Genomic DNA, 20,309 nt, shown 5'->3' on the forward strand with positions numbered 1-20,309 from the left:
GAGCGAGGCTGTGTGAGGTAGGGCGGCGAGCAAGAAAAAAAAATGAGGAAACAGGGTGTCCATAGAGGGAAACATGGAGGGAGGGAAAGAAAGAGAGGGAGCAAAAACCATCAACCCCCCTCCAGTACAAAATCTCCTCCACGATTTCGTACTGGAGAGGAAGAAGTGTGGCCACAAAGCCAAGGGCCCACAAGTACGACATACTATAAATATATGCTGCAAATAAGTGACTGGGTAAATAAGTGGTTTGCCCCACTGTTGCCTTCTGACTTTGCCGCTGAAGAAGCACAGATGTTCGACCTAAAAGGCCCGCGCTGCTCCTATTATACCGCCCGAGAGCCAGAGGAAGAACTTCAGGTGCAAAATTAAATGGGAAAAATTTTCATTCAGCTTAAAAACTGAACATTTTGAGGTGCTTGGAATCAACGTTACAGACTGAGGTGTAGCACAGTGGGAAGGTTTTCTGGAAATGTGCACTTACTGAGGACGGCAGGCCAGGAGGAACCTTACGGATCTTTTTCGACTGCGGATTTGCTGGGAAAAAGACAAAAGGGAAACGGCGTAAAAATGAGAAGATTGAAATTTAAAGACAAAGCCACTACACAATACGCAATAAACCTATCAGCCTTTGTGCAACCTCATGATTCCTGCACAACCAGAAAACGTTTTGTAGTTCTGTGTATTGAGAAGGAGGTAATGCTACTTTCTCTACCTAATAAGAAGTAAGAACTCGAAACCGCGTTTTAACCCACAGATGTAAATATAGATCAGAATGGAGACATCATTTGTAAAACAAAAACCAGTGGAGACAAACGTATGTCTGATGAAAAGAAAAAAATGTATATGTCTGCATTCTTACCAGAGAGGTCCTGTGCTGGTCTCTTCCTCTCGTAGGATGAATAAAACTGGGAATTGGACTTGGCAGAAGGCGGAGAGAGGCTATCAGGACTGGGCAGGGGTATCTCACTTGGCATAAAACCAGGCTACAGATGGTTTAAAGAGAAGAGCGGCAAAAGCCCATTGAAACAGCAATATGAACATGTCCATGTAGAGAAAATTAAGGTTATCACTGATATGGATCTATCTTAAAAATAACCTGCTTGTTGTTATAAACTGAGAGTTCTGTTGATTTCTGGAGTTAGACGTGAAGAACAGCTTTAACTGTTAGAGTAGATTAGTACTCGGCGTTAAAATCAAGACCATAACACAGCAAATTAGGCAAGTAAAGTGAGGAAGGTCTGAGTCTGGTCCAAATGATCTTTTTTTTAATCACAGATGCAAAATGTATATATGTTTATTTTTAACATCTTTGGCTTAATTACTGCATTGACTATGTTGCTTTGTAGCAAATTGCCTTTTTGAGTCTATATTCCAGTTAATTAATCAGTTACTAAATTCGTTGACCATTACTTCAATAATGGTCAACGATTATTGCTTAATCACGATGAATAATTTCAGCCCTATTTGTATCCACAAATCCATTGCAACAGTGGTATGCTTGCATTCATTTATTTTTGTGTTAATCTGCAGGTTTCCCTTTGTCACACTGTTGCTGGTGCAACTTTATTTTCTTTGAAAGAAGCTCACTGGCCTCTCAAGAACGACTCACCTGCGTCCCAAATGATGAGTATGACCCTCGTTCAGCTTTTCCTGTTAAAATAAAGAAAAAGATGTGAGGACTATTAAAAGGCAGCTTTTATGTATATAATCACACTGTCCTGTCTTTCACCCCATTTGCAATGTGAATGTATACGCTGCAGTATTTAAATGAACCGAATAGACTCATTACAAATGCTCCAGGGGAAATTGTATCTAAACTCTACCCCCTCCACTGACAGTTAAACAGAGAAGAGCTGTAGTCCACCGTCATCCCCAGGGAGAGCCCTGTTTGTGCATGGGTGCCCTTTACACCCCTACCACTCCCATTGTGAAAACACACAAACAAACCCCTCCTCTGCACCCTCCCCGTTTACCCTACTCCCCTCATCCTGAAATATGCGCTGCCCTAAACTGCCACATGAGTGCCGGACTTGTGAATGGCTGCTCTGAAAAACAAACTGCTTGTTGTTCTGTTCAGTCACACTGTAAATTGATGTGCGCGTCCGAGCGCCAGTTAACACATTCCTCCGTCACTTAGTCCGACACTGACAAAAATTTTATTACCCATTTGCAAAAAAAAATTAAAGATTAAAGTCTTCTTACCAGCAATGCCTGGTCCAAATACCGGGGTAGAGGCCAGACTTTCTCTCTCACTGTAAAGGCCCTCTTCGAAAACCTAAGGGAAAGAGATGGAATAGCACTTCATTCATACTCACATCAAAATAAGCAGAGAGCATCTTTTGATTTTCAGTTCGTCTACATCAAAATGCAACAAAATGATACGTTAATTATAAGATTAATTGGATTAATTGTGATTAACTGATTATTGAAATAATCATCAACGAATTTAGTATTTGATTAACTGTTAACTGGAATATACATACGAAATGAAAGAACATATATATATATATATGTTTGCATTAAAGATTTTTTTTGAAATCCTTTGAAAATTTGTTCTGCCTAGAACTCCTTATGTGGCATAGTTTAGTTTGACCATTTTCAAATTCTGTAAAAAAAAAAAAAATTAAAATCCTCTTAAGCACCTTTTGATATTTTACAATTATTGGAATTGGTTAATGCAAAAATTAATAAATGAATCTGCAAATGATCCAGCATTCACTAAAAGAAAGCTGTGTTATTGCACTATTGGCAATAAAATGTTTATTTTGTTATTTAAAAAAATGCAATGACTTATTTCTTCATTTGCATATTTTAATGTTATTTCTAATATTGTATAAAATAGGCTTAAGTGGTTAAATGAAACATCTACAGAATGTGATAATCTTTTTATGCAATTAATTGTCTGATATTTGATGGAATAACTGATTACTAGAATAATCGTTAGTTGCAGCCCCGAATTTTACAATTTAATTTTAAGCACGAATGTAATATTGCTGCATACTTTCATAGTCACTGCTAGTATTCTAATAAGTTTATCACGTTTTCAATCAGTATATAATTGAAAAATAGTAAATTACACTCTTGTTTAAGCCCAGGAAAGCAGGTCACAACCCAGTATTAATCATCGGCAACACTGGTAATACATAAGTGGTCAAATCTAGAGCACTTCATAATGTTGCAGACTGTGTGTGAAAGAGGCAAGAAGCTATAAATCATACAACACATGAAGAATAACACAACATCTGCACTCTATGGCTGAGGCTAAAATAAATCATACCCTTCCCTGGTTGAAAGATGGACTAGTCTGGTCCCCTGGTCCCCACGGACTGGGCCCTCTCCTCTCATCTACACCTGTTGGACAAAAAAACTCTGTCAGCCAAAAGGTAATAGCATTGTGATCACAGATTTATGTCCCTGTTTTGCAACAAATGCGACTTGCTTAGATACAGGTTTTTCAGGCTCCTTAATGTAACCTACATTGAGGAACTTCAAAGCTCACAGAGCGAGACAGCACTGTGACAGCGCTGTCACATAGTCTGGATCTGAGCTGTAGGAAGTTTGAATAATTAACACCCAGTACGAGGCTTCCAGAATCATCCTCGACATTCCTCGGTCTCCCACTCCACTCCTTTACGCTTTCCATGGCAACACTCCTTCATAGCCCATTTATTCTCACACGTCAGGCCCACACCTTCACCTTAGCACAAGGCTCACTGTCTCAAACTCACATGGCTAGCATGTACCATCGGTGGTCTGAGCAGCTCTAAGAAAGGGATGTTAAAGACGTGTGGCGTAGAAATCTCTGCCCATCCCCTCGCTCTCAATCTCCTCTCCTACTGCAACACAGCATCTCTTGGGGAAATCTGAAGTTTAATTGCACTCGTATTTGCATAATTGTGCATATTAATGAGGCTGAGCCCTATGAATATTCATATTTTTTGTTTTGTTGTCTAATTAAAAAGCCAAGGGGGTGGGGGGGGGAGAATCTTGACAGGATCAGCAGTAGAACAGAATAATAGCTCCATAGTGCCAAAAGCAGCTAGATTGCAGTGACAAGTGTGAGCTACACGACACCAGCGGAATAAGAGATGAAGGAGACAATTTCACATCCCCTCTCCATGTCTGACTGCCGCTCTCTGTCAATCAAAGCAAAACTTACACTTTAGACATTTTAGCGTGTTGTCAGCAAGCACCTTCAATCAAAAAAAAAAAAAAAAAAATAGAAAATAGAAAAAAACACCAACAACTTCTGATATGTTTTAGATTTAAAACTTTTTCTGCTTCAGTTAAACACCCCCATTATCACAAACACAGACATGCAGCCAAACAGCAAGCAGGTGGAAATAAATATCGTTCTACTCTTCAGGCGTTCTACTATCGGTACCGATGCAGATGTTAATGCCGATACGTCAACAACAAGCAGCAATTAAATACAATTACATTCATTCGCCGACCAAGATTTACTCTAATCCTATTTTTTGATTCAATAAATTACAATCTGACGCAATTTATCATAATACATCAATGAACCAAGAGAATAGCGCTTTTTGAGTGTTTGAGAGAAACGTTTATCTAAAAAAAAATTCTTTAACAAGTGGACTTGCGTCATAATTCTACAATAAACCTAATTTCAGTATGGAAATTTTGACAACTCAGCAGGCTAGATTAACAACAAAAACACTTGTTAATCTCGTAAAGATGTGTGTTTATATCTGCCCATACTTGTGAATGGTTTCACTCAGTGACATTTAAAGGAGGGTCTAATTGTGAAATAACATTTCAGATAGTAAAATCACTTAAAACTACAGTGACAATTTGAAAAAAGAGAATAAAATTATCCCAAAATAATTTTGTTGCCGATCAGGATAGCGGACATTAAAAACTGCTCAGTAACTTCTTTAATCCAAATGACAGACAATAAGGCATTTGGCCGGGAACTTGTTTATCTACGTTACCACAATAAACCACTGGCCTCATTATAAGAGTATCTTTTTTGCTCTTCGCTAGGAATAGCGGCAGAGGATTAGGGCTCAAAACGATTCCTCGAATGATTCGGAATCGCGTCGTTACGGTTTTGGAGTGAACAATAAGAATGGCAGAGAGAAAGAGAGAGAGAGAGAGAGAGATCCGATTCCTCGGATGATCATAAAAATGTTCTATAGAGTACTCGATTACTAAAATAATCACAGACACAATGTTTATTTGAATAAATCAGATCATAGTGCTGGTCCAAGGTTTTGTCCAAAAACCGCAGCTACTCTTGGCTTCTTCATGGTTACACTTGTGCTGTATAAACTGCTAAATGTCAGTCAGCTGCCTAAAAAAGGCTCCTACACTTTTCACTAACTCACAAGAGAGGCACATGCTCTGTTTGGAAATTTTTCCAGTCAAGAAAAGCGTGTGCAACTACAATGTGGGAAATAAAGGGATGCAATCATCTTCATTCAAGTAAAGTGTTTTAGAAAAACGACCAAGAAGTATATTTGTTTGCAGTGTAGGAGAATAATTGGCCAACTAATTAGCCAATTATTATCATCTTATAATAACTGGTCTACTCTATTAAGGATAGAAAAATGTAAAATGGATAAAGCTCTGCACCTAACAACTGTGTCTAATTTGGGTGTTCATTATACTATTTTTTAAAGTTGCGTATGAAAATCTAATATACAAAAAAAAAAAAAACCAAAAAAACGGACAGAAAATAAATACTGTTATAACTTTAATAGTGAAAAATTACAAGTTACTTTTGCAGAGGTAGAAATGAATGTTGCTTTTGATGTAAAACAATTATGTTGTATTTTAGGTTCTTGTTTAAATTTGGTGCTAATATTGTTCCTTTTGTGCTTATTTTAACTCAGGACATATATATTCATTTTCTCAAAAACCTTTGATAATTGAATACATGTTTCCATATCAAGATTTCTATAACATTTCTCAATTAATTTAGCTTTATGGGTGAATATTGATTCCTAAAGTAGCTTCAGCAGACCATACTGCTGATTGCTGGTGAAGCATGACAATGATATTGATTACAAACATACTAAGTTTCATTAGTCCTACAGAACGCCGTGACAAAATCACAAGTATCAGCTGTAAAGAACTCAGACAGGCTATAATATCTATAAGTAGGAAAAGAAATAGAGGGTGAGTAACAGACAAATTCTCCCGAGAACCCCAATGCACTTTTCCTCCCAGCATGCAACACCCCTTTAAGGTTGGCTGGTCTATAATTACACAGCGCAGACAGAGCTATCGGAAACAGACAGACGGCCTTAGTCACCGGCTTCGTGAGTGAAACGCAGGCAGATATATTGACCAAACATGCAGGCATGCCTTGGTTTTTACTGGAACGCTGTTCCAGGCCAACTACAACCGAGCGTTCTTTTTGTCTACACAACTTCTTCCTTCCCCTGGAAAAGTGAGTCACGCAGACACAAAGCGTGATTTCAGATACAATCTCAAGAGAGAAAACAGTGTTAATGAAATACTGAACAATGTGCGATGACACAGGGCTGACTTTTTAAACCTGTTAGTCACAGGAGACTTCCTAAGTACAAGACAATGTGACACACTATCCTTTAACGCACGCAGCTTACATTCGACTGTTCTCCAGCAACAGTTTGGATTTTTTTTTTCTTTTTTCTTTTTACAATTTTTACAATAATAAGGAGCAGATCGTCAGACTTTACACAACAGGCCTTCATGTAACTTTCCCACCTGAGTTTTTCAAATTCAGTTTCACATCTGCTTGAAACAAGGAACCTTTTCATGCAAATTTATATCACAAGCCTGTCAGAATTTCTAGCCATACCACCCTAAAAATACACGTTAGAAGTCTCGGTTTCTTGCGAACTAAAAAAATGAAAGCACACACACACACAAAAAAAGAAAAACAGTGGGCTGGATTGAACAGATATGATAATCACTCAGAACAAGAGCACGAACACACGTGATAAAGTTTCACATTTAAATCATATGAGTTGGGGGGGAAAACATGTAAATGACTCAACTTTAGACTTTAGATCCATATGGAAACTTTTAAACTCATCAGGTGTCTCTCATGGTGCCATGTGGGCGTGGGCAGGTATGAGACTAATGAGGAATGATGATGACCAAGTAAAGATAGGACAGTTTCATCCCCATGCAGTAAGGCCCCAAAATATTCATAACTCTGGCCCATATAGATATAAAAAAAATTTCCACCCAAAATGAAATTTGACATTCATCTCATAATAAAACGATGTAAAAGAAGAATCAGTTTAGAAAAATTAATGAATCTGTTTTAAATTTTATATTTTATTTTTAAAAATCTTTCATGTTAAAAATTATTTTACATAAAAGTTTTTCTTTTATTTTTACTTTTGAATTTCTCTCTTTCAGACCACAACCCAACTTCCTCTATTATTATTGGGAATCTTTATTGCAATTACAGCAAACAGGCCGTTATTATAATTGCTGGCCCAGATTTTTGCGATTTTATTGAGTTATCTTTAGCAAGTTTAGGTCGTTGAGGTAGGAAGGCCTAGTTGCATCAAGCAAGACAGGCAAGGTAGAAGATATCGCTAGTTTTTCCAAAGTGTCAAAAGGATAGAGAAATATACAAGATACATATGATTTTGGTTATCAGCCATAATCATATGGCATCGGATACAATCTCAAACCAGTGCATCCTTAATATAATACCCAATAATATAATTGCTTTTTAGTGAAACACAAATGTGGTAAAGATATAACTTATCCAGTTCTTCTGAAGTTATAAAAATGTTATCACGAAAATCTATTGTTAAACTGTTTCTAATCCATTGACTTGAGCAAAAAGATCAAATAAAAGTACAGAAATTTAGAGGCAGTTGCTAACTCTTCAGAATATTATACCTTTTTTGATATTCTGTTCTTTATAAATGAACATCAGGAGTAAAACAAGTTTATCTCAGCTAGGAAGAGAGACAGTAGCTGACTACAGTGTCAAAACTGCAGTTTTTACATTATTTAGAGAGATGGCTAGCTCCCATTCAGCTTCCACACCATGACTGTCTGGGAGTTTTGATAAATATCTTCAAACAGCAAAACGTGCGTTTCCTTTAAAGGAAGGAAGAAGTGTCCAAGGGTTCATTCATCCACCTGACTGGCAGCACATACAGGAAGCTATAAAAAAACACAGGTAATTTCAACATGTTTTCCTTTATCTGAATCAAAAGGAACCACCACGGGATAGGTGGGAATGGTATGGTGGGAAATGTTTGTGGTTTTGAAAGCGTAACTTTTAAAAACCTTGGCAAACCTTGATAGCCCACGCCTAATTCAGTATGTGTGTAAGACTAATGACTGTTACATAATTACTCATCAGGAACCAAGAGTTTTGAGCTTTGATATTAGACATCAAACAGCATAGCTCTTTCAATACCAGGGGTGTGTGCCTTGGGTGTCTGGATTTCCACTGAGCCTCTTATTCTCTGCTAAAACAACTCCCTAATTTTAGCTAAGTAGCTAAAAGTTGCTTTATAATTTTCTTTTGTTGGGTGGATTTACTTACTTTTATGCTGCAAAAGATCCGAGTTTGAGTTAAGAACTAAACTAAACTCTTGAACAAGAGGAATAGGAATATCTGCTAAGCTCAGTTCAGGCATTTCAGATACAGAAATAAGGAGCAACTTGTTCAAATAGCTCAAAGAACTCAGGCACGGTTTCTGTGGGCCGTAGGTGCCTCTTGAGAAGCCGTTAGGATTGATAACATCTACATGTCTCTTTTGTAAGAGCGCGCCTGATCCCTACAGAAGAACAACGCAAGTGGCTTTCTTGTGAGTAGATGAAACAGAACCCCCAATAACCCCACCCAGCAACCGAACGTGCCGCCTTTGATCTTCCCCTTGAATATCGCGTTGCTCTCTGATGCTTGTTGAAAGATTTAATGCACCTCCAAAAACACAATGGCAGCAGAAGAACTTTTTTGTCTGCTACTATAGGATGCAGACAAAGAGTAGAGTAGGGATACGGCGCGTGGGGTCGACATATAATCCACCATCAGACATACAAAAGTAGCACCCTCTCATACATTATTTGACAACACTGAGTTGCATGCATGCTATAAAAACTAATAGGAGGGTTGGATTTGTGTATCTGATGATGAATTGTCAATTTTTGAAAACTAAAACAAGGAAACGGGAACAATGCATTATTCTATTACAACTGGAAAGAAACCAAGAGAATAAAAATGAGGTAGTGAGACTGGAGACCGTCTCTAATAGATTTTATTTTTAGAAAGTCACAGAAGCATTACCAAGCAATACGGCCACTGACTACAGGTGAAGGCAAACAAACTGTCTCTTTTGTGTATTATCTCTTACCAGGACCTCCAAACTGGCTGCTGGCGAGAGTCGTCGGCCCATTCTTTCCATTCGAAACTGGAGGTTCAAACATCTGAAAAGAGAGCAATAAATCTGTAAAACCACGGCAAGGCAATAAAACATTTGAATGTTCTCTTGGTGTTCATGCAAACGTTGATCAGAGCGTAATCCAAACTGTCCTACATGCTTTTGCTAACAACTGCAATAAACATAAGGCCACCCGAGTGTTTCAGCTATGATTTGTGGCAAAAATAAATAAATTGAGCCAAGACAAACAGAGCTTTATAAAAAGCATGGCTGCTTAAACACATTACTTCCTAATCGAGAATAAATCTCATTCATTCCTATTTCGAGGTATTCATCACCAGATTTGGTGCTTATTATTAAAATGAAATGGATTACGAAGGTAACATTGAGGCTTAACATTGAGGCTTAACAGGGCCTTACCGCACTAAAATCCAGCAAGTCGCTCAGCTCCTTGTCGTTTTCCACTGCAGCCATTCTCTGATGCTGTTCACTGGGCCTTTACAGTCTCAGCAACAGACTACAAGGACAAGCACAAACAGCATGACGTCATTTTGCTTCAATAACTCGATACTGATTACATGAAATGCATTGATTAAGATGAAAGTTTTCTGCACTGTCTACTTTAGTGTAGAGAGCTGGGTTAATGCTGCATTCCAGCTTCAAAACATCAGCTATGCTGATAACAGCAAATGTTGTTTAATCTTTAAATGGAAGATTAAAATCGAGCTTTGTTAGAAGAAAGATGAACAACATATAACAATGTCCAGTTATTTGTTATCACTAATTCCCAAAGAGGATCGAATTCTCCCTGGAAATGCTAAAGGTGGATTGCCAAAAATCATTCAGTTCATTTAAAGCAACAGGTTTCAAACTCAGCTAAAAAACAAACGTGTGAAGCTAGCCCCAAACAACTACAATGTCAGTAAAGACCAGTTAAATGTTGCCATGTCTCTGCTCAGAAAATAAGTACTGATGCACAAGCAATTCCATTTATACAGCGATTTCCATATGTGAGTTGGTCTGCTATGCTGACTGACTTTTACACAAATGCCTTGAGGAAGAAAAAAAAAAACACTACTTAACTACGAATGACGAAGCTTTTAATTGTGGTTAAAAAAGGATACAAAAAATAAGTTCTCACAAGTCAATACCTCTGAAGACGATTAATAAATGAGTGGATAAAGTTTGTATTGCTTCACGCAGCCTTTCGTCCAACAGAATAATTTATGTATGTTAGTAAGATTTCATTTTAGTCACTGAATTTATGGATATACCCATAAATCTTTGATCTGCACAAAGGAAACTCACAAAGAAAATTTGTGGCAGAAAAAATATAAATTCATTTGCTTCATCTAAGTTTTATGCCTATTTAATAAAAAAAAATAGATAAAACCTATATTCATATGAAATGTACAAAAGAGTTGTTTGTTTAAGGGTGTTTCGTTTTCATAAGAAATCATAAATATCTTATCTGATTATTTCAGGACTAAAACAATCAAATACAGGATTAATCAACTAACCAATAACTGCATCCCCACTTTAAACTGAACTATCTTTATATCCTCACAGCCAACAATTTAGTCAGAGTTCTGATCAAGTAGTGAGAAAAGTAAAACCAGTTCTAAAAGTAGCCCACATCAAACCCTGGTTCAGCCACAGGCCATGCTGCATTTGGTTTTAGTCAGCCCCTGGACTTGGGTGCTTATTCCACATAAAAACCCAACTGTGTTTTTAGCATCTCTGTGCACTGAAATCCACAGAGCGATAACACAGCATGCTGGATTCCTAAAGTGGCAATGTATGGCCAGCCAACATCAACACAAATGTTCCACGGGACTAAAAAACGTCTTTTAAAACTACAATTATGGATTTGGTTTGAAAAAAAAAAAAAAAAGAGGATATTGAGGTTCTCCTAGGTCATAACCGATTATTACACATGAACTTAATTGTTTTAACTAAAGAAGAGTTTTGAATTTATTGTTGCATTGCAGCTTTTGACCATTTGAGAAACATGATCGCTGTGGTTCAGTGGCTTTTCCTGAAGTATATTACAAAATGTGTACATTTTTTGGATTGAGAATATGAACTACTTTTTTAATTATGTAAAAAAAAAAAAAAATCTATGTAGTACAGTGTCCTAGTTAAATTCTCTTTTAGATTGTTAAGCGCTACACTAACATTGTAAACTGTCTAGCTAAAAGAGTGGAAGAGAAAAAGCCAGTCAAAAAGCAGAATGCTAAAACAACCATTGCATTATGGTTAGAGATTACCACCTGAATAACTCATTTATTTTTATGACCTTGCCAACGAGCTCCATTTTAAAATAAAAATAATCACAAGGGAATAGCAAATAAAGGCTTCCTACAAACTTCCATTCTGTCCCCAAATGATTTTATAATTATTATTTATCAATCAGTGTTTTTTTTTAACAATATCCTGGACAACTGTGAACAAAATATTTAACTAGTGAGGTTTAGTGAGCTGCATGCTCCAGAAATCATGAAATGACATGATGCAGAACTTTGCTTCCTATTTTATTGCTTTTTGGCTGTTCCAAAATTTGTACAAAATTAAGACTTTTAAACTCTGGCCAGGATTATCCCACACCGAATGGAGATTCCTTAATTTAGGAGGAGGTCAGTTTTTAGTTACTGACCTCCTCTCTCCCCCCCAAAAAAGAAATATATATCAGGCTTTCAATAGCTCAAGGCTTTGCTTGAGTGGCATATATATATATATATATATATATATATATATATATATATATATATATATATATATATATATATATATAGCATTAGGGATTGTTATTTTTAATCTATGAACTATTTTTGCCACTATTGATTCGATGAGCTCTTCAATATTATCAATATGATTCAATTCAGTAATTGTCTACTGAGTAGCAGAATGGTTTCAGTGCTAAATGTAACTATTGTAATGAAGTGGCCTATCTGATATTGAACGACTTTTATTTTCATTAGGATTATTTTCACGTTTTAGAGGGACTCTGGCCACTTGCAGTGATACCTTTATAGCCAACAACACAAAACATCTGCATTTCTTGCTGTTATTATGTATGTAAATACTTGTGTCTCTTGGCATGTCATTTGGGTTATAAACCAATTCATGTTGCAAATTACAGAGAGGGATTTGGGAGGAGATAAACAAGAAGTGATGTGATGAATATTAATAAGTTGTGGAGAAAGGGTGAGATTGTATGCACTCCTCCTTTTTTCTACTTAACATCATCATTATATAGTAGCTGCTTTGCTTTCTCTGCATTAGCATGTCTAACATGAATAAACGCTGCAGTGGTGTAACGACCAAGAGGCTGTAAATAGGGGTGCATGCGCGGAATGCGACCAAAGAACAATACGCTGACAGCACATAATCTAGCAATTTCTATCTCTCAGCAAGCCGAGGTCAAAATGGGGGATAAGTGCTTAGCCCCTCCTAACAAATGGAAGTTGCATTACGCTCGTCTTGAGCACCCCCACCTTTTGGCCAGCGGTGTTTGGGGGAAAGTTACATGGCAGAAATAGCTGCAGAAAACAAGAGCTCCTGGCTGGCGTCAGAAAACACGGATCCAGGGTGTTCGGTGTTCATCGGTGTTTAAAAGTCTTCATCTACAGGGTTGGAAATGCTGCGGACGTTTAAAAGGATCTGGGGGGGTGGGGGGGGAGAGACAAACAAACAAACAAACAAAAAAAAACCTGTTGCCTGCCCCCTCACATCGAGATGAGCACAAAGACTGAGTCCACAAAAAGTTTAATGAATATTAATCAATTGGAATAAACCATTTCACTTTTTATTTTTAAAATTATAGTTTGCTGTAGCTAGTTTACAACTGTGTGGGAATTATAAAGTACTACATTAAAAGCTGCAAGGGACGGTTATAACGGTAGAAGGCTGGGTGGAAGAGGGGAAAACACCCAAGTTATGTTCTACTGTTATTTTTGTACTTTGCGCTTATTTAACAGCGATTTTGAGCACAATTGAATATTAAACGTAATTGAACGTAAAACAGGTTCGCATTAGTCATAAACACAACACGAGTGATATAAAAAGAAGTCAACGGCTTGCGTTGAAACGCAAACCCACGTATAAGTGCCGAGACCCCATGGGAGCTAACACACTCCGGTAATATGCTAATAACGTTATAGCTCACAGCAGTGAACAAAGAAGTGTTTTCCATCACAACCAAGACTGCTAATGCTGTGTAATCACACAGTGGACCTCGGTGAGACCGAAAGAAGGGAAGAAAATCCAACACCCCGCTTTTCTTTTCCCTGGTTATAGCCCTTCAACAACTTAATCGCTGCGCTTAAAACTTAGTTATTACGCCGAAATCAACGTAACAATACAACTCCAGCTTCGCATGAATGAGCTTGTTTTGAATACGTTCACATTTACCTGGAGTCAGCAGTGTAGCATCCAGCAGCGGGAAGTGATATGACAATATATAAGAGAGGAAAAACAAAGTTAGGGATAGAATCCTTCTCCTGTGGTCCCAGTCTGTGGGCTTGATGAAGCGCAGGAAAGACAATATAAAACGCTCCTCTGTTGTCTCGCCTCGTTGTATGTCTTCGTTACGAAGCCGACCTCCCGTCTTTAACGCGGACCATAACTCTTGCGGTACTCTTGTTTCCTTTCACTTGGAGAAACTGCAATCATTTCTTTTCCCAAGTAGACATTTTCACAGCCTCCACATTGTCGGTTCCAATGGAATATCACTCCGCAGCGCACAACCTACGGGAGGACATGGGCGCTGAAACATCAGCGGTGTCAGGTTTCAAATAAGGAGAAGAATACAAATCAGGCAGTTTTTGACAGTTTACGTTTAAGCGCAGCGTTTAAGAGACGCGCCGGAAAATGTCAAGGCTCTAAAATCGTGAGCGAGACACAAAATGGCCCAGCCACAAATTTAGGGGATCTACGTCAACTCGCGGATGAGGACAACAGAGTACACGACCACAAGATGGAACGATAATATCAGAAGGAAGGACCAATAGGATGCCGCGAAATTTTGATTGACATGCAGGACGTCCAAATATATTCCAGCGTCACTCTCAAGTGCGGTGTCAATTTGCCAAAGGGTTTTGTAGCGTTCTAGTGTTCTTGCAATCTTTGCTACGAAGTAAAAAATAAATAAAATAAAATCATAGCACTTAGGCAAGACCCGAGGGTCGGTGCTCTGGCATGTTACTGGATAACATAAATTTATTCCTAAAGTTCGTAATTCACAAGTTGAGTTGTAATAGCTACACTGCTTTGAAGAAGTATTTACTCCCGCTTAAGTTTTTTTTCCCACATTTTATCACCTTGCAACCACACGCCTAATAGAATTTCATTGGTATTTTAATGTGTCAAACCATCACGAGGTGTGGCCGTTCATTTGTCTTCAGCCCCCTTTATTCTGATCTCCCTAAACAAGTTGTAGCTGTGACACGACAATATGTGAAAAAATGATCGTAAAGGAGGCGAATACGTTGGCTATTTCTGCTTTGTCTGTGCCCTGTTTGCAAGTCTTCTACATACCCGGTTGTATCTATGACCTCATGTCAGCTCACAGGAAAAGTAAATATCATCTGCAATTATTATTATTTTTTCTTTTACAAATCACAACATTGTAAAACTACAATGTCCGGCAGGCATTGTACTCAAATAAAAAGAAAAATATTTACACTGATTTACTTCAGAGCATAGAGCATATAAGTACTGTATATGTTTGCAGTACCCATGTCATATCTTGTATGTTCATGTCCTAAAATGTTTTCTGAAAGCCAAAACATAACTTTTGTAAAGGATCCTAAGAAATCATGCAAGAAAGGCTGGAAAATGTATAGCATCGCCCACAGAAACCTACATAAACGGCCTGCTGGTGTTGTTGTATATCAAGAAAGCTATTTTTGGCACTTTGAAAATAAGGTTGCAGGATGCAGACACAAGTTCTAAAGAAAACCTCAACTGCTTTAGGGGAGGGGAGGGGGGGGACCTAAGTGACATCTGTGCCGGCCTTTACGAGAAAAGCCAGCCATCCACTTTGTGGTCTGCAAACATGCACACGAACATTTATGAGGCATGCATTACACAAATGCAGCTCTGGCACACACACACACCTGTATGTGATTAACTGAGCAGGTCTTGTCATGATCTCACAACATGGTCAAGCTTTCACTAAACTTCTAATATGCACACTGTTTTTGTTGTTGTTGTTTTAATTCTAGGAATAATAGATTTTCGTATTTGCCCTGCAAATATCAAAATATTAACATAATTATTTTTGTAAAATACTGCGCTTAGATTCATAGAGCAACTTTACTGACACAAAAGGATGCAAGAGCACTGCACAGCTTGGGGATTTTGCAACAGGGTGAAGAGCGTTCAGTCTACTTCAGCACATCAACCTCATTATGACAAAAAGGGTTTCATGTCACAAATTCACTGTGACGCTCCAACAGTACACCTGGGGAAAGGTGGCGCACACATTCACATGGAAGCGATCATATCACTGCGTTCCACTGAACATCAAAGATCGTTTGCTTCTTTGCTTTTTTGAAAGTAGGACAAGACTGAGCCGTCCTAACGTCAAGGTTCTATGTCAGAGTGCAAGATAGAAATGAAGTCTATATTTAGAGTGGAACTCCATTTTCCTAACCCCAAACCTATGCACCCTCCTCTCCACCCACTCTTTCCTGGGCTCTCTCCTCTTTTAAGCATCAGCTCTGTAAGGTTTTGTAAATGGGTTACCCCCATGCAAGCCACCCACGCATCAGGTACAGTATCAAAACCTGGGGCATCCTGTTATGACTTCTGGTTTCCTGTTTCCTGTAAAAAATACAGCCCCCCTCCTAGCTGTCGTTCTCAAACACAAACACACTTCACAACCCACAACCTGTCAAAAAGCAAACAGAGCAGAGCTGGGATCAGCTTTAAGCAATCCGCTGCAAACAGAGTAAATTAGTTGGAGGGCTTCCACTTTCAGTTCTGGCTCAAGTATGTGCTCGATTGTAATTGTGTTGTTGTTTGTCTTCTTTTTCACTCCAAAGAAGACTTAATCTTGTATTTGTTGCAAGCCTAAGACTGAAATATTTAGCAGTTTGAGGAAAATACGCAGTGTCTTGCAAAAGTATTTACACCCCTGGAACTTTTGCACACTTTGTCACATTATTAATCCTCAATTCTTTTTATCGGAATTGCATGTCACAGATTAACCAAAGGTAGTGCATAATTGATTTTCTGTAGTTTTCCAAGTAAAAATCTGCGAAGTTTGGTGTGTTCTTTCCTGATACCCCTAAATAAAATCTGGTGCAACCAAGTGCTTTCACAAGTCATCTAAGTAGTAAATTATTTGTAATTTGTTCTCAGTATTACTCTGCATCTTCTGTGAAGGCCTCTGAGTGTTGCTCAAGAACATCAGACAGCAAACAGCATCATGAAGACTTAGGACTAGGTAGGTCAGAGATAAAGATGTATTGGTCTTTGAAACGGTGTTGGGTTCTAATAGTAGAACCCAACACTTTACAGATCACTCTTTGCTCTAAAATGAAATTAAAATGGAAAGAGAATGGCACAACTACATTTAGAAAGATACTGGATTTTTTTGACCAACAACCAGGACACTTGTGAGGAAAACTAACACCACATTTAAAACCTGACCACAACATCTGCAGTGTGAAACACAATGGTGGCAGAATTATGCTGCAAGGATGCTTTCCATCAAGACGAAGGGAAGCTGGAGAGGGTTGATGGGAGAGCGGACAGAAACACTGACAGAAAATTTATTGTATGGTTTAGATCAATCCACTTCCACAAAATAATTTAAGTCTAACAAAAAGGTGGTTCTGTAAAGTATCAACACTGGAGGGTGGTGAATGGAAATGCACACAATGGTTTTTAGATTTTTATTTGAAGAAAATGACTTTTTGTTGGTTGCAGAAATCTCAATTTCACATTGAAGTTTATGGAACAATGTGACAAATACTTGACTAATGCATTGTAAAGAAGTCACTGAACACTGCTAAGGAGCAGCTGCTTCACCCCACTGCATTTAATTTTTCCTTATTTCATGTCTTTGTACATATTGTGCCAAAGACGAGGATGTACATGTGTCAAGGGGCCATTTCCACAGCAAAAACAGCAGTGTATGCTTTTGTGTGAGCTATTGGTCCCTGTTTGCCAAGCAGTGTTGTAAAAAAAAAAAACCCCACAAACACTTCACCATAAAACAAAACATGCCACCGCTGCACATCCCCCTTCATGATACCTGAGCATCTCTCACAACAGGGGTCAGACACATCACTCTTAATGAGCAGAAATCTCTCCGACTTCCTGCAGTGGCTGTAGCCCGCCATGCTGAATGCTTGGTGATAATGTGCATGGTTAATTGTCAAGAGTGCAAACTCACCCTCATGTGTTGAACTGTTTGCTGATGCCAGTGCAGAATTTTGGGAGGCTCGCTTAATGGTTAGTTTTGTTTTTATCATCATACCTTTGAAATGATTTGATGTAAATCATAATCTTTCATGGTCATGGCATTGTATTGGTCACCGGCATCTTTTTGTGCCTTTATAGAAAAAAGGAGGAAAGCACAATGCTGTTCTGTTCCTTTCCCTCATTTTCTGCTCCCCTCCCCCTTTCTTGCAGATTGGAATTCATTAGCAATCAAAGAGCCACTGACAAACGCCCAATCTTAATTACCCCCTCATTTGCATATTTGCATATTAATGACTGCAGACTTTGCTGTTTTTCTGCTGCAGTTCTCCTCCTCCCATCATCACTGCTCACACACACAGCCATAACACACACCACATTACTTTTTTGTTGTTCTCAAGGCTAATCGTTTTTTTTAAATTTTTTTAATTTTGGGGGGAGGCGGAGAGGGGGGGTTTGACAGGCACACAAAGAAAGATATTTTTTCATCTCTTGAAAGATGAATTTTGTAAATTAACTACACGTTGAAATATGAACGGATGTGACAGCAGAGCCACAGCTATTATTTTTGAGTGTTTTGAATGTGCAACATTTATTGGCTGAGCTAAACAAAATACTCGACCAAAACATATTTCGACATCACATCCTGGAATATGGGTCTGTTCAGTTTAAGTGCTCTACCTGGAGCTCCTCAGTGATGTACTTCAGGTGCTGCCCCCTTCTGGCCTAAAACGCGTACAACCGAAGAGCATGTGAAACCCTGACGCCCAAAGAACTAAATAAGCTACAGATGATTCCATTTAAAACTATAATCTCTCTTTGCAAAAAGGAAAAAAAAGAGAGAGAGAGACTAAGACTTGGACAAATCTGACACAAAACCAAAGACATCGGGAGAAAGTACACAAAGGAAAACAAAATAACAACAAAAGATCAAGACGTCCAAACACAGGAAGCACATGGCAAAGTCATGTCCTGTTGTTTACCATGCAGTGTGTTTGAAACAATGACCATTTGTTGCAGCTGAGCTTGTTTACATAGCCATAATGCAAGTTCCTCATATGACAAGATCTTGGTGCTTTGCAGAAAAAAATATTCATGCCCCTTATTGTTTATTACAGCAACAGACATCAATTTATCTTATTTAGATTTTATCTGATAGAGCAACACAACGTACCATGAGAAGAATGACTAGAATAGATTATGTATATATATATATATATATATATATCATCACCAAAAGGGTGATGATATCTGGATCTTACTTAGAAAAAGAGAATACAATAATAAAACTATGCTAAACAATTTTTTTGAGAACAAGAGCAAAATAGATTTTTTTACTGTTTTCCATTTTACATTTGGAAATCAAACATCTGTTCAGAGATTCTGAGGATGAGACACATGGTTTAAATTGAAAGTAGATAACCTCTGCACTTGCCGTAAGAACAAGCCTCCTGGGTTCATATGCATCTAACCTGTCAGCTTATTGGATCATTTTACTATTTAGTTCAGACTACGTATTTTCAAGAGCTAGACAACAACATACAAAGTCCAAGGTTTAACAGTGGAATTAGTGAACAAAAACATTTGGTTTCATTTTAATGTGACTGAGTTTTATTTTTGTTAACCACTTGAAATGTTAATCCAGATAATCACATTCTTTACGCAAAGCCTATTCTGCCCAACATCTCTTTTGAGATCTGAAAAAGAAAAAAATTCAACAATTCATTACAGATATTGAGCCACAGTATTCCATTTTTGGGACACACTATGTTGATGCAAACATTTTTTCAGGATGAAAATGTAGATAGCAGTGTATCAACAATTTACATTTTTCACATGCAAAGCATTATTCGTTTCCTGCAAATTACAGCTGTATACATTTGATATTTTGTGTGGATGTACACTGCATTCCAAGCAAACATGAAAGTCTCTTTCACATGTATGAACAACTTGCAATATGTCCTTATTCTATAGATGGTGATTTTCTCCTTCAGTACACAGTGATCGTGCAAGACCAGAAGCTCTACATCTGATCTGTGTCCTCACTGCAGACTGAACTAAATAAACTCAGCAGAAACCAAATTTGATTCTGCGTCAGGGGTGTTTGAACAATGAAATTTCATAGTTACTAAGTTTGTTTGTTTGGTGGAAAATGTTGTTCACAGCAACATCTGAAGCTGTTGCCTCATAAGGTAAGAGTTTATTACACAATCAGTAAAGTAAGAAAAAAACAACAACTTTTGAATACACAAAAGTGTAAACTTTAATTTAAAAATACCGCAGAGAGAAGACAGAGTGACTAATAAGTACAACCAAATTCAATAGGTTAGACTATTTTCGAATATTTCAGCGACTCAGTTAACGAAATAAATGCGTTACATAGACTAATTGCAAACAGGATGATATTTCTGTTAATAATGATGACATGACAAGATTAGATAAGATTACATTAGCTTCTCCCTACATTAGATGAGTAAGACACACAGATCTCAAGCTCAAAAATCT

The 20,309-nt window shown here is 37.9% G+C and overlaps 1 protein-coding gene across 11 annotated transcripts in view; it reads right to left on the reverse strand.

The window, feature by feature from the left end:
- The window catches only part of tcf3a (transcription factor 3a), a 28,315-nt gene extending 14,007 nt beyond the window's left edge, over positions 1 to 14,308 (reverse strand). For 10 of the 11 annotated variants that reach the window (XM_044134944.1, XM_044134942.1, XM_044134939.1 and 7 more), the window contains exons 1-8: positions 13,785 to 14,308; positions 9,792 to 9,888; positions 9,345 to 9,417; positions 3,278 to 3,351; positions 2,203 to 2,275; positions 1,610 to 1,650; positions 860 to 983; positions 482 to 534 (exon numbers count right to left, since the gene is read on the reverse strand). In XM_044134944.1, coding sequence (XP_043990879.1) covers positions 482 to 534; positions 860 to 983; positions 1,610 to 1,650; positions 2,203 to 2,275; positions 3,278 to 3,351; positions 9,345 to 9,417; positions 9,792 to 9,845 — 492 coding nt within the window. In that variant the 5' untranslated portion in view covers positions 9,846 to 9,888; positions 13,785 to 14,308. Of the gene's footprint in view, positions 1 to 481; positions 535 to 859; positions 984 to 1,609; positions 1,651 to 2,202; positions 2,276 to 3,277; positions 3,352 to 9,344; positions 9,418 to 9,791; positions 9,889 to 12,868; positions 12,990 to 13,784 lie in introns of those variants that run through there. The other variant, XM_044134937.1, reaches the window with a different exon arrangement.
- Between the last annotated feature and the right edge of the window lie 6,001 nt (positions 14,309 to 20,309).

Source organism: Gambusia affinis, linkage group LG12 (assembly GCF_019740435.1).
Source record: "Gambusia affinis linkage group LG12, SWU_Gaff_1.0, whole genome shotgun sequence".
Lineage (NCBI taxonomy): Eukaryota > Metazoa > Chordata > Actinopteri > Cyprinodontiformes > Poeciliidae > Gambusia > Gambusia affinis.